Genomic DNA, 15,752 nt, shown 5'->3' with positions numbered 1-15,752 from the left:
TGTAAAAACAATTTCTGTGACACTCTGTAATCTAAAACACACTAAAGTCATGCATACCGGAACTTGACTTGGACTACTAAACACTGGTTCATGGATGTGTGTGTCATATACAACCAGAGTCCGAGCATCTGGGCTTAAACGGAGGCGGACAAGCCTCGGGCACCTCTCACTGAAATTAAAAAAATGGAAATGTTAATGTTGTGGCTACAGACACTGCAATCAGAACATTCTTAAACAGCATACTGGAAAGCAGACTATGAATGAGCCCAGTAAGGAGAAAATACTGGGAACAACACTTTTCCACAAAAGTAATAACATGAAAGTAATAAAGTAGCTGTCACTACAATAACAATCATCATCATCATCGCCAATGCCACATGATGCAAGGTCCTGAGTGTTATTCCACTAATCAGGTCTTTCCTGCACTCTGTCTTCCACAAATCTCCACTCTATCTCTAGCCTCTCTTCTTATAATTCTTATCCAAGTAGGTCAGGGCCTTCCACTCTTCTGTTCCCCACAGGACCCCGACATACTATTCGTCCACAGGGTGTTTTCAATGCTACTAAATCTTTTAGATGTAGTTTCACGGTCACATCATGAATCACGTCTATAAAGCAATAAAGATCATAACAAATATATATAACTTTACCTTTACAAGCTATTTCAGTTTTTTATTTCTAAATTTTATTCAGCCTGCCATTCTTTATTTGCTTTTTTCAGTCTTTCACTAAATTACAACTCAAGAGAACCTGCAGGGATAACATATGTAAATAAGTAAAAGATTCAACCTCGTTAATCCTTTCTCCCTCTAATATCATTTTGTCCCTTTGTGCATACTCTGTCCTCTTTACTATGTTTTTTTCACCGTTAGTTTGAGCCTCATCTCTCTATATGTATGATGCATTCTGTAAGCAAACTTTGTAAATCTTGTGTGTTTTGTTCATTATAATAGCATCACATGCATCTTCTATCAACTTTCTATTGTTCCTCCAGTCCAAAGCTTCTTTTCACTTCTGAACACCTTTTCATTATAAAATCTATGAGAAGGAAAAACAACAAAGGTGACTCAACAAAGAAATAACATTTCCTTGTAGCATCCCACTATTTACTACATTGTCATTTCAGAAGACCCCATAAACATTAACTGTTCATCTACTTCATTCAAAGTTAATTTCAACTAGCTTTAACATATTTAACAAGGATGCCACAGTAATGGAAGACCTTCATCAGAAGCAGGGGAAGATGGCAAAGGAGTACATGGTATATAAGTAGCAGGACTCAAAATGGGAGAAACAGAAGGGATAAGTGGGGAAGAAACAGTGCTGCCCTCAGCCAATGAAGGCAAAGGAGTAGCTTCTAAGCTAGCTCTATGCTCCACTCTAAGAGCAGCCTTCTGCTTCCTATCTTTACAGTAAACTCCCCGTATTCGCGCTCTCACGATTCATGAACTCACGTTTGCGGATTTCTCTGTGGAATGTATCACTTATTATTCGCAGAAAATTCGCCCATTCACAGTATTTTTCACTGAGAAATACTCACTAATTACTGTATTTTCTTACCATTTTCATGACAAAATGTACTTTTTGTGATAAAACTATTAAAATACTCAGGCATAAGCATTTTTAGAGGGTTTTTCTTGTGTTTAAACTATCAAAATAGGCAGTTCTAAGTGTTTTTTTAGAGGTTTTAAGTATTCACGGATTTTAGCTATTTGCGGAGGGGTGTGGTACGCATCCCCCGCGAATATGGGGGGTTTACTATATCAGGTTTATCAGAATGGGACCAATAAACCTTCCACTGCTGTGCATCCCAATCCTGTCATTCCTGACAAGTAATCTCCCCATTACAATCGTCTCGATTTCTATAATGAAAAACAGGTGGAGCTTCTGACTTTTGTGATACACTGGCAAAGTGCTCTGCCAGAGCATTGCTAACCTCTACTGCACCAGTCATGAAGTGACCATTGACTTCAAGAACTGGAGGTGGATTTGGTGTGAATTTTCCTGCTATCTTCCGGACTCTTCTCCAAACAGCTGAAGGTGGCATTCTGTTGTTAACTGAGGACACAAAGGATGACCAAGATTGACGTCTTGCTGGTTTTGTTGCACAACAGAATTGTGCTCATGATTTTTTATATATAATCATATTTTCTTTTGTACGGTGCCTGAGGTATCGAGTAAGAGCTTGTCTGGTAACCCTGTGCAGTACCTGGAGTTCTGATGACCACCAAGGGACTGATCACTTTCTGAGGAAACCTGTAGTTTTAGGGATAGAGTTTATACCTGTATGAAGAGTTCCACTTAGCAGGTCAATGGCATTATCAATACTTTGAACTTTATTTGCATTCCCTTCAATTTAACTAAGCTCTTGAAATTTAATCCAGTCAGCTTTGTCCAGGTTCCATTGAGGGAATTTAGGCATTAGTGGACTATCGGTAGTGTTTATTATAATTGGTGCGTGATCGCTATTACGCCAATCATCCAATGTTCTTCAATTGAAGTCCATAATGCAGTTAGAACTCACAATCAAATGGTCAATATATGACAGGGTGCCTGTTTGTATATGGAAATGAGTAGGTTCTCCTGTGTTGAGGATCCCTATGTCTTCATTTTCTATGAGTGAAGAGATAATATTACCCCTGGTATTTGCTAAAACATCACCCCGTAATGGGCATCTACCATTCATGTCTCCAAGTAACAAGAATGATTGAGGGAGTTGTGTTCATTAGGCATTTGGCATCCCCAACAGTGATGAGTTCTGCATTAGACTTACTAAGGGCTACTTCTTCAATTTTGAAATCTGGACAAATTTGGACATATCCTCTCATTAGGTTTATGGTCCATACCACAATTTAAGCATTTTGCATCAAGTATGCAGTCTCCATGCTCAGCTCTAGAACAGTTACTACAAACTTTATCATTTTTACAGGCTTTAGAGGGGTGTCCAAATTTGAAACAATTGAAACATTGCAAGGGCTTCTGTTTGAAGGGCTTAACTCCAACTCTGTCCCCTTCAATGTCTACCTACAGAGGTGTTTCTGGATCTTCAAATGTCAATATTGATGTTTTGGTAACCTTATGTACCTTCTAGACTTCTTTTGGACACATCTAGAATTTCATCTTCGTTAAAATCATGCAAATCTCTATTAAATACCACTCCTCTGCCATAACTAAAGTTAAGGTGAGGCTTGATGCCCATGGCAATTTCCTTATCTGTTTTTAAATGACTGAATTAGGAAACCTACCTTCTTCTGAATATATCTACTGGTCTTAAAAAAATTAAATTTTTCTACTTTAGCAGTTGCCAGAAGCCAGAGAGGGGTTTTGGTTCCGTTCTTTTGCACCCCCTAATTCAGATTTTGCAGAATCTTTTGCATACCAGTCACTGGGTCTATAAGATTCTAGTTTCTGAGGAGCCTGTTCTCACAGAGGGCCCTTTGATGTTAGATTTATTTAACTTTATGAATTGCAAGTTGCAGCTTGCATGGATCGCCTCTTCACTGTTTGTGAAAGAGATCCAAGACTCCCATTCCTCATTTTCTTCCATAAAATTCATCTTGATATCCTTAATTGCTCCATGGCATTCACACATTCTGGTTATGATTTCATAATCAGTATCCAATACTACAGAAGTAAGATGGAGAACATTATATTTGTTAGTTGTGACTAATTTCTTCAAGTTTTCCTTTTTTGATGATGTGAAACTAGAAACTTCTTTTCCTGGATTCTTTTTCTTATCAGGAGCATGTACCACTGGATTTGTGGGCTTGTAAGACTTATCTACATTATTTACAATTTTTTGGTCAATGGAGGTATCACAAGAGTCATTCACAACCGGCCCAGAGTTCGTCAACAGTGCCAAAACTGTCATCAAAGGGCCCAGGGGTACTCGAATCCTTATAACTACTACACATAAAGATTTGAGGGAAAAAAATAAAACCTGAAAACCTTAAAAAGATATCACCAGCTTTTCATGGGGTTTATTCTTCCACCAACAGCACAAGTGAGAACCGACTCCCAAATGTCCGCCCCCTACCCTACCCCACAGGGGATGGCACAACACGATTAGAGTGGCCCAAGTGTAAGCCAAACCCGCTTTCTAGGACTCAGAGTATTACAAGAATACCATCATCCCCACCTAATCGTATTGTGGGCAAACTGGATAGAATGCAGAGTCCTATCCCCAAAACCAGACCCCCCTGAAATCCATGGCTCAGCCCTAAAGAATAGTTCTGCCCTTGAGCTATCAAATCTGATATTCCTCAAGTCCAAACATTATCGGGTAGTTGATGGGCCTACCACAGTTCCCAATATTTAGCTTCAGATATAAACCCAATCACAGCTATGATATCTTTTCCTATTTATCAGGTCCAATAAATTTTTAGCAAAAGTGGAAAATTCCACAAAAATTAATCCAAAGAAATATATAATTAAATATATCAGACTTGGGCTCAAACCCAGGAACAAATTCCTGGGGTTCAAGAGCCCCCTCACCACATCAAGGTGGTCCCACATCGAGGGGGTCAATCTGGGAATGCGCTTCACGAATGAGATACCTAAGAAAGAAAGAAAGGGCATTCTTTGTCGAGGGTCACAAAGGGTCTTTGACCAAACACCATAGGTTAGATTACTGGCAGGTGCCCTATTTTCTCAGTCCTATGTAGGTAAAACTTCAAAGCCCTTACAAGACAAGACACTCTCTCTTTATCTTCTGAGCTCTGCACTTCAACTGAATTCTTGATACCAAAAGAACGAGGCCAAGGTTTTGACGGATTCTCGTTTTTTGCAAGAAATCCAAGAGTATAATAGCAGACCACATCACCTTGAGCGAATCCGACTCTTTTGTCAATTGCCTGTATCTCACTGACCCTCTTAGCAGTGGCTAAGGATATCAGAAAGAGGGTCTCCTTTGTAAGATTCCTAAGGGATGTGGAATTAAGTGGTTCAAAAGCAGGGCTAGAGAGCCATTTTAGGACCACATCTAGGTTCTATGATACTGGTTGCAAATCCCTTGTCTTACATGTATCAAATGATCTAATGAGATCGGAAATATCCTGGCTAGCAGATAGGTCCAGGCCCCATGCCGAAACACAGAGCTAGGCATGGACCTGTAACCTTTAATTGCAGACAAAGACAAACCTCTGGTGGTTCTCAGATACAACAGAAATTCAGGAGTTTCTGTTAAAGACATCTTAGAAGATGAGATGCCATTACTTCTGCACCAAGTGCGGAACATAGGCCACTTATGTTGGTAGGTGTTGGAGGATGACTGGCATCTGCATTTTGCAACAGATTCTGTAACTGCCCTTGGAAACCCCTAGCTCTGAGTAATTTCTTGACAGTCTGCAACCTTTCAGCACTAGATCTAACAACCCTCGATGGACCCATCGGACGTTGGGTTGTTTGACTGCGTTTTTGTGGTAGAAGCCTTGGAAAGTCTACCAACATACCCAGAAGATCCAGGAACCATTCCCTTAGAGACCAAAAAGGAGCTATTAGTGTCATAGACACATTTTGGTGTGACCAGAACTTGTTCAGGACTTTTCATATCATCCCAAACAGTGGGAAGGCATACAGGTCTTTGTTTGACCAGTCCTGCAACATGGCATCCGTCGCCCATGCTAAGGGGTCTGGGACTGGTGAACAAAAAAGAGGAAGACAATGGTTTATGGAAGTCGCAAAGAGATCCAGAGTCGGAGTTCCCCAATGTTTCCAAAGGTCTAAGCAATCCTGTGGATCTAAAGTCCACTCCGTGGGAATGACTTGATCGTGCCTGCTCAGCTGGTCTGCCAAGACATTCAGTCTGCCTTGGGCGAATCTCACTACTATTTTCGTCTGATTTTGGTTTGCCCAAAGCAGATGATCCCTTGCTGCCTTGCAAAGGGAGAAAGAATGCGTCCCACCTTGCTTGCTTATGCAGGACAGAGCTGTGGTATTGTCTGAGTGGACTGCTACTGTCTTCGCGGAAACTTCCAGGGCAAAGGCTTGCAATCCTAGGTGACTGCCTTTAACTCCTTCACATTCATGTGAATGTTCTGTTGTTCCGGTGACCACTTCCCAGGGACCTCCTTGTCTCCCAGGAGAACTCCCCAGCCTTAGTCTGATGCGTCTGCATAAAAGCTGTATGGGATGGGACTTCCCTTCTAGTAACCTGTCTTCTGACTTCCACCAAAGTAAGTGCTTTTTCATTTCGGAAGTCACAGGAATCATGAAAGAGTCCGGAGTGACGTTTCCTGTCCCAAATGGCTTGGCAAAAAAACTGAAGAACTCTCATATGTAACTTTCCCAGGAATACGAATTATTCTATGGATGCTAGAGTTCTTAGGAGACTCATCCATTTGTTGGCAGAGCAGGTTTGGAGAAAGAGAAATTTGTCTACTGTTCTCAGACAGGATTCCACTCTCTTGGGGGATGGAAAAGCCCGAAAAGCTAGAGAGTTCAGCATCATCCCCAAATAGGCTATACTATCTCCTGAGAAGGACCCTCCTGGGATTTCTGATGACTGATGAGTAATCCTAGATTGTTGGCTACGCAAAGGGTCTTGCAAAGGTACTCCATGCATTGTTCCTTCGCTGGGGAGCAAAGGAGCCAAAGGTCTAGGCAGAGAGTGATGTTGATGTCCCTGAGATGGAGCCACCTTGCCAGGGGAGCGAGAACACGAGTAAAAACTTGAGGGGCCATCAATGTGCGAAACACAGCTCAAAACTGGAAGACTCGGTCCTGGAAAACGAATCTGAGGCACTTCCTCGAATCCGGGTGTATAGGGACATGAAAGTACGGACCTTGCATATGTATTGAGACCATCCAGTCTCACTGATGAATGGAGGCAAGAATAGAATGATTGGTCTTCATTCCGAATTTTGTCTTCTGAATGAAGACATTCAGCGCACTTACATCCAGGACCGGTCTCCATCCTCCCAAGGATTTGTGGACTATGAAAAGGCGACTGTAGAATCCCTCTGAGCCCACATCTTCAACTATCTCTACTGCCTTCTTGGTGAGAAGGGCAGAAACTTCCTCTGAGAGGGCCAGAAACCTCTCTGAGCCTATGGAATAGGCAGTCAAGACAATGGACTTCTTGACTAATGGAGATTTTTCCCTGAACGGGGTAGCGTAGCCCTCCTTGAGACTTGTACAATCCATTGTTCCACTCCCATCTCGCTCCACTTTACCCAGAATAGATGAAGTCTTGCACCCTCTGGAGCATGGAGGGCTTGGTCTTCATTTTCTTGATGAGGCTCTTGATGAGGACTTCTTAACGGCTTGCAACAAGAAACGAACAATCAAACGTGGTCTGGATGATCTTGGTCTCCTGCCATGAAAGGGATGAGGTTCAGAGGAGAGGACAACTTCCCACTAAAGATGGAGGATCCTTTAAACATCTCAAGGACTGAGACAGGTCCTGAGTAGATTTCTTGTGTAGATGTGACACAATGTCATTAACAGTCAATGCTGGAACAGACAATCCTTCACTAAAAGAGAGAAAAGGAGTGCAGACTTCTGGGCTGCAGTCACTCCTTTGGTGGTATACAAACACCATAATTCTCTCTTTTTTAAAACTCCCAACATAAAAAGAGAGGCTAGCTCACTAGAACTGTCTCTGACGCCTTTATCGGCACAAGAGAGAACTCCAAGAGCATCCAAGACAAAGTCTGCAGGGAGAGTTGAACAGTCTTGTACCTTCTGTGCCAAGGCGCCCACCGACCAATCCAAGAAACTGACTACTGTACTTTGAATACCTTGAACAGGTTTCGAAGTAGATGATCAACCTCAGCTGCAGAGAACATCACCTTAGCCGATGAAAATGCCGATCTACGAGAAGAATCAATTAAGACGGAGAAGTCCCCTTGGGAGAAGGCAGCGGCTCCCAGGGAAGGAGCTTCTGCAGTGGCATAAGAATATCTTCCACGCGAAAGCCAGGCAGGAGGAAAACTACAGGAAGCCTTTCCTTGCTCTCTCTTGACCAAGAGCCAAGCATCTACAGTACTTCACTGAGCGCTTTCTAGCTGAAGCACAGAGCACCATCTAAGGCAACCTGGAGTGTTCGACAGGCTGATTACTCATCAAGAAAGTGGATGCCAGGGAAGATGGGGCAGCTGGCAAGAAAAAGGCAGGAAAACTTTGTAGCAAAAAAACAAAGGAGCAGTGCATAAGCAGAAGGAGCAGATTCCTCTTCCATATCCTTATTTGACTCCTCTTCATTGGACGATACTGGAGAAAGAGCCGTGTCTGCAGCTGGCTAAGCAGCAAAAGGAGGCTTTTTCACAAAAAACCTAAAATATCATCCAATCGCAGTTGAATGGTGGCCAAAACTGGATCCATAATAGAAGAAGGAAAAGTCTGAAGTCCGGGGGTTGCCGGAGTCAAAACTGAAGTCGGCGCCAAGTGCTTAGAGGAGAGAACTGGACACTCGGGCGCTACTGGGCACACAGGGATCTCCAAACATACGGGCGCTAGTGGGCGCTGGGAAGTCACTGGGCGCTTAGGTGCTACTGGGCGCTCTGGAATTACCGACACATCGGGCGCTAATGAGCACTCAGACACTGCTGCATCAACAGGTGAAACAGAACGGTTGCATCTATGCACCAAAGATGAGCACTTAGGCGCCAACACTAGACATTTCACATCCAGACACACAGGAGAAAAATGTTCAGGCCTGTCCCAAAAACTGCATGAAGGCTCCTCGAGCGCCACAGCGCGAGACTTCTTAGTAGGCGCCTGAGGGGTGGGGGATAAGTCCACTACTGGACTTTTCAATGGCCTGGATTTATCACTAGAGCAACACTGGCACCTGATTTCACGGCTAGACGCCTCTGAACTCATGGAAAGACAATGCACCTCCAAAAAAGACGCCTTTCCAACAGCTGTCTGTCACACCCTGGGACTTTCCAACAAGAGAAACTGAGGGGCAGACTACCCATGGTATTTGAAACTGGCTATAATTACTGTATTCAGTATTACTGTGTTTGTACATACTGTATCCAGGCAGTGCATTTCTCTCCATCTTAATATTAAACCATTTTCCTTAACATGAGGTAGATCCAGAAAAATTATGGAATGGTCACTGCCACATTAGCACTTTTCAACTTCTGAATTGAGGTTGAATCTCCTTGTGCTCACCAACAGTGTTGAGTCTTCTAACACCCAGTGCCATTCGCCTTACCTTGTACATATTCTCTTGCTTCCTGAATACAGTATAAGGGTCCTCCATTACAATACCTCACCCACTTCATTTATCCTACATTTTCTATGTCTCCCGTCCTTCCAACAAACACTTCCCAATCACGCTTAGATCCATCTTTCATCTATATCTACTAATTTGAAGAGCAAATAGCGCACAAAAGTAATGAGAAAAAAAAAAACATTAATATCAATGGGGCACTTAAAAACACACTATCCACAATAGTGGAAAACAAAATATTCAGTAACCTAGATTACAACAACAAATTAGTTCTATGAGTCAGGCCTATAAGATTTGGTAAGATCAAACCAGCCACCACACATTAAGAACTGCAAAAGAACGATTACTGAAAATCCCCACATTGAAAGATGGTAAAGGATTGCAAGAAGATACTAAGGGACCATGAACAGGATCAAGGAGCTCAAGGATATATAATAGGTCACTGAACTAAAAATCACATCAAAAGGACACAGTACTATTGTGTAAACCATATTAAAAGGACACTCAGAAGACTTTAACAGGGGCTATCAGAAGCTAAGAGCAGTATATCATGTAAATTATTACGTAAGAAATGCGTACAATACATAGAATTATAAGAAGAAAAGAGAACCACAATAAATTTCACTTAATGAATGGGTCATTTTCTCCTACTATCAGCTGGAACAGGATAGCTCATCAATCATTTTTCTTTATCAACATTATTATTACAAGCTACATAAGTACTGTATATAGTAATATTGTGTATGACACATGAAACCTCATCCTCTCTTGTCCTGCCATAATCTGATTGGTTTTGGAGCAGTAGCATTCAGGTTTTGTGATTAACTGGCAACACCTACAAACAATAAATATGAACAAGTCATAAAAGAATTTTTTCCCATTACATTCCTTGTCTTTAGTTATTTCTTATAGTAATATATTTCCTAAAATGGAGAATGAACATTACTGTGACTTCAGTACTTTTTACGTTATACTGTATTTACTTTTCTTTTGACCACTGAATCGCACTGCATACATATGAATTTATGATTCCTATACTATATTCTTGCAGTACCAAATAGAAATATATGCCCAAATATGAAATGTTTGGTTGAAATAATTTACCAAAGGGTTAACAGGCTAATGCATCTGCAATGGCTTTGTTGTTAAAAGATAACTTGCTCAAAAGGTGGAAATGGAAAACAATACCAAAATATCAAGCAATTTTACTGTGTTGCACTAAAATTTACCATTTTTCTTAACAAAAGAAGATAAGCAGTTTCTTAGAAAAAAAAAATATGCAGCTGGGAAAATAAATGTTTCAGGTGTTTAGCAACAACGCATTGTTGTAGTCTACATGAACTGAGTTATATGCATAATGACTGGAACACTGTTGTAATTACCATATAATTAAAGCATGGGCTACTCTGGGATAGGCCCACAGGTTTAAACAGCTCGGTTATGGTAGCCTGTATTATTTTACTTTCAAACCAGTCCTCAACAGTGGAGTGGCATTTTTTTTTTTTTGCTTCAATTTTAAGTCTCCTTAACAGGCTTAATATGAAAACCATAATAAAATCCATCACAAATTTAATGCTACCGAGATATTTACTGATGAACGTTATTAAACTCTTAGACTTTTTCTAAGCTGTTTGTTTTTTTCAATTTGGCAGTCCCAATCAGGTTTCTTTGTCACAGTGCACCATGAATAAGGATAGCTAGTGTAGGTTACTTGAATGTCTGTTGTAATTTTCACCTGGAAATGTGGGTATGGACAATGCTGAACCTTAGTAGCTCTTTTGATCTAAGTTTCACTCTTTAAATGGGATCTTGGGATTCAAGCATTGCCTAGAAAAAAACAAAGCTCTAGTTCCTATTCATAGTTACTCTGGTGTTCCTTGGATTATTTCGGCTGATCTGAATTTTTATGCACTTGTGTTTTGAGAACATCTGATTTTTATTTCTACAACATAGGTTTAAATTGGGACAACCCAGAACTTTTGGGTGGGAGAAAATACAAATGAAATAAAAGGGTGTATTCTAAAATCCCCATGACTGCCTACTTCTGCAAATGCTAATTCCAATTAGGGTAAGGTTTACTGAACAATTGGTAAATTTTTACTTCAAACTATAATCATATTCTCGAGTTGAAAATATAACTTCCTTATGTTTTCGTGTGCATTCTCAACATTTTTGGCTTCCATTTTAGTAACAAATAAGTAGTTTACACATGCTGGAACCATTCAAATCTTACAATTTTGGGAAACCACAGTGGGTTACCAGGATTTTTGGGTAGGGGAAAATACATGAGCAAAATACAAGAATGATAGCACTTCTGCATGTTCTAATTAAGATGGGCTTTACTGAACAGTTTTAAAGCAGTACTCTGCACTATATTCTGGCTACAAATGGTTGGGATTCTCCTATAATTAGCGGCGATCAAAAAAAATGCCAAATCTACTAGATTACTACTCTTCTCCCTGAAAAATTTCAATGGGATTAAGGAAATATTGTATAAATGCTAACTGCCTTTGAGTTTCAATCTTTTGTAGCTGGTGTTTAGGTAAGTAAGGGCCTCAGGACCCATGTTGTGTTGGTGTTGGTGAGGAGGAGGGGGTTTCGCCCACAGAGCCAGGTAGAGACCTTGCAACCTAGCTATGTTAGATCACACATCTATTTAATTATTAATTTGGTATATGTAAAGGAGATGGCTGTGTAGTGATAACAAGGAATTCTGAATATTCTAAATATTAATTAACACAGCAAAAGAGAGAAAGAGAGAGAAACCTTCCATTAATACACTGGTAGTTAGAGAGAGAGGGGAGAGAGATTAGAAGAAACGAACAGAGAGAGACAGAGAGAGAGAAAGAGAGAATATCAAAACAACATTTGTGTTTTGGCTATATTGAGATGACAAGGCCAAACTGGAAAGTATAAAGGATTTGTGAACTAGCGCTAGAAAAGCAAAACCTGTGTTGTGATTACAAAAACCAAACTCGGGTACGTGTTATGACTGCGTTGTGGTGACGAAGTCACTATGACTGCACTTAATTGAGCTGAAATCACAAGGAATTCATAACAAAATGCACGGTGGCCATAATTGGATAAACAGCTGCCGGAATCCATAACTTCCAGCGACATGCAAGCACCTCCTTTGGAGGCGATGCGATTTCCAAAAATCCACCCAAAAAGGGATGTCTTTAGATTAGCCTGAGCCAATTAGGTATCTACAAAACCGGGAGAGAAAACAAGGTTCCCGCCTACGAGGGGGCTGGACATGGACTTCCAGAAATCCTTTGGACTTCCAGAAATCCTTATCAAGTCCAGTTCTGAGGGAGAGCAGCAGAGAAGGTAGCAGAGAAACACAGAGAAGATAGGGGGTGAGGTTGTAAGCCTCACCAATTGTGGGTTGATATAAGAAGAAAGGCTCACATTTGACACTCACTGTAATCTTGCACTGCAATTCATTTTGTAAACCTACTGTAACTTTCTTGTGTTAATGAAGTAAAGAAAACTACATTGCATCTTCTTCAAGCCTCCTGGGACTAAAACACGCTACTACATAACAAAGCCAGAACGATAAGCATCTATAAAGAAAGATAATCTTCTTAACTTGGCAACAAATAGCAGACAAAAACAGAAAGAAAGAATAATAAGGACATGACAGAAGATATATTAAATAAGTGTATATAATCCAGTACAGGTGAAATATATACTCTCAGATATCAAAAACAAAGACAAATTTACCTTTTGTTTATGTGGAGGATCCACATGGCATCATATTTAGTACCAGCCCTCAGGGATAAAAAGAAGAGGTAAAATTATACTTTACACTTGGACTGCCTCTCAGGCTACACAATATTTTTCTTGCTTGCTTTGATGGTTTTTGCATGTTTTATATCATTATTGTTTTCGGAATTGCATAGTTTTCAACTTTTTTTAAAGTCGAAGGTCATTGTTCAGAAGCCTTCAGCCAGTATAAAAAACAAAAAATTTTCCTGTTTTCTTGTTTTCTGATGTTATTATCTTCAGCAAAACTATCGTTTTCTGATTATCACTACCTCAACATAACCCAACAATGTGGGTGACTCTACTTTTTCAACGGTCATTTTTTTAACATTTCTGCTTTCAGTTTGGGCGTGGCAGAACATCCCTTTGCGTCTTATCTGCATTTTGAAAGATTCTTGGCAAGCTTGTATGATCCGGCAGGCGGTAATGTTGCGCTGCACACACTAGCCACAGGGGTTACAGAAAACGAGAGACGTGAGGAAGATATCAACAGAAAACGAGGTTATATAACTCTATCACATATTGGTAACTTTTCAACATTTATCAATCATATCTCCGAAACTATTAATTAGCATAAAGGAAAGATGAGGGTGTTTTGAACTCCTCTCACTGCGTACTACCTATCTATGTGGGTTTCATAGGTGGGTTGCAGATTGGGTGTAAAGTATAATAAAAAAAAAAATAGTAAATTTCTCTTGTTTCACTATTGATTATCTTACTGGTAATGCAGTATATACACACTTTTCTATATTTTTCAGTTAAAAAATCATATTGACATATTTACGTGCGGCTGTCTCTTTCATATTTACTGTTACCTTCAGGCCTAATTTATAAGGCCCTAGATTAGGTTAAGTGAGGGTCCATGATTGGAGATGACCCCTGCCAGGCAAGAACCTAGTGCCCTTGGTTAGTTTAAGCCAAATTCATCCTTGAATTTCACTCATGTCTTCCCCAACCCAAAAACCTCCAGTGGCCCTTACTGAGATATATGGGGGAGGGGCCAGTGTATCTAAAACTACTTAGCCTACTCACTAATGAAATGAATACATTATTACTGATTTATATTTCAAGTCCAGAATGTGATTATAGTTTAAAGTCAAATTCACCCGGATGCCTAACCTCAATCAAGGCTAGACTAATCTTTGCTGGTTAGGCTTAAACTAGGCCTTTCCTAATTTATGTAGAGATGGACCATCCTTTACGACATTCTTTTAACCTTTTAACAAATGTACTTTACAGGGATGCTAGCTTGAACTGCCTACTTCAAGTCTGAGTAACAGTGAAACTCGAACAAAATAAACAGGAAAGGAAAAACAGCCAAAACACAGCTCTTGGGTGAACGCTGGGTGGGGCTTAGACCACGGGAACAGGACACATTATCACTCACATTAATAGCGGAATCATTAATAAAAGCGTCAGCTCGTATCCTAACATGGTTTATCCATATACAAAATCGTCAAATACATAGATAAAAAACGAATGAAAGACTTCACGGGTATGAAAGGCAACAACACTTTTCAAGGTCACAAAACCCTCGGAAAAGCCCGAAAACAAAGGGTTTTTCAGCAGTGTACCGTCAGCCCCGTAGCTTTCTCCATTTAACGCAATTTCACTCTTTCTCTTACCATTAATCTTTAAAGTCATACTTACTCTTTGCCTGGACGTCCAGGACGACCATTATCCACAGAGCACTGATAATCCAACTCCCCATATTTGAGTCGGAAATTGAGGTCCCTCATCTGATCGACAGTGAGGCAGTAGTTCTCCAGTTTTATCGCCTTTTTCAGCAACAAGCGGAGTCCATATAACTCCCTGTGTCTCTCTATGGCTTTGTTCACATCCCTGTAGCATATGAAACTCCTACCCTTGTGCAAGGGAGCAAATTGTGCTAAATTTGGGCCCTGCATCTCTCACGAAACAAAACTCATTCAAGTTAGAACTTCCTCACTCTTCCGAGACTCTCTCTCTCGCTAATGTTGCTGACGACTCAGAGTGGAGCATAACTAACTTGTCCGTACGCTTGCTATTTACATTAATAAATTCTGAATGAGAGAAATATTTTTTACAATAGCCACACCACATTAAATTTTCAAATGAATGATAACACAATTCAAAGCTTAACTTCTACCATGGCGATAAGTGTTTCATCAGCTATTTTATTATCCAACCGAAGCCATGGCTAAAAGGAGCCATGGCATACAGACCAAACGCGGCGACCCGAAATGCTCACATTTTTATATTTCTTCATTTGCGAAATTCACTCCTATTTCAACATTCAGGAAACATCAGCTGAAAATAGTGCTATTCCCTATTACTCATATAAGGTGAAACAATGAAAAAGTTTCATTTTCTTAATGAGAAGCTGAACGCATACGTGACTAAAATGAGTGATAGAGGTTGCTTCCTGTTAGTGTTAAGTAATGAAGGGACCTACGAGTTGGGAGACTGAGAGAAAGTTGCCTCAAACTCACGGTTTACTCTGTGAGTTTGATAGCTCCTTCATTTACAATTTGTGTGTATTCCAAAACACAGAGGCCGGTCCATCCAGTTCCCAACAATTTCATCCCCTTGTATACAGTACTTCTAAAATTTACTTTCTGTAAAATTTTAATAATCATATATTCCGTATGTGAGTGTATACATTAGTATATACTTCATGTGTAGGTGTGTGCTTCAGTTTCCATAATTGTGCTTTTTCCACCTGGACTCACCAAAGAAATCGCGAGCGGCACTTAACAAATGAATAGGCTATTCTCTGATACCTGACCGAGAAACAGAAAATCTATCCCGAGTTGAAATGGCT

At 40.4% G+C, this 15,752-nt stretch overlaps 1 protein-coding gene across 1 annotated transcript in view; it reads right to left on the bottom strand.

Annotated features, from left to right (window-relative positions):
* Window positions 1-14,991, bottom strand: part of LOC136840607 (von Willebrand factor A domain-containing protein DDB_G0286969-like) — a 93,008-nt gene extending 78,017 nt beyond the window's left edge. The window contains exons 1-2 of the mRNA XM_067107293.1: window positions 14,600-14,991; window positions 58-169 (exon numbers count right to left, since the gene is read on the bottom strand). Coding sequence (XP_066963394.1) covers window positions 58-169; window positions 14,600-14,856 — 369 coding nt within the window. The 5' untranslated portion in view covers window positions 14,857-14,991. The remainder of the gene's footprint in view (window positions 1-57; window positions 170-14,599) is intronic.
* Between the last annotated feature and the right edge of the window lie 761 nt (window positions 14,992-15,752).

Source organism: Macrobrachium rosenbergii, chromosome 8 (genome assembly GCF_040412425.1).
Source record: "Macrobrachium rosenbergii isolate ZJJX-2024 chromosome 8, ASM4041242v1, whole genome shotgun sequence".
Classification (NCBI taxonomy): Eukaryota; Metazoa; Arthropoda; class Malacostraca; order Decapoda; family Palaemonidae; genus Macrobrachium; species Macrobrachium rosenbergii.
The sequence above is the reverse complement of the archived record's forward strand: the minus strand, read 5'-3'. Positions and strand labels throughout refer to the sequence as shown.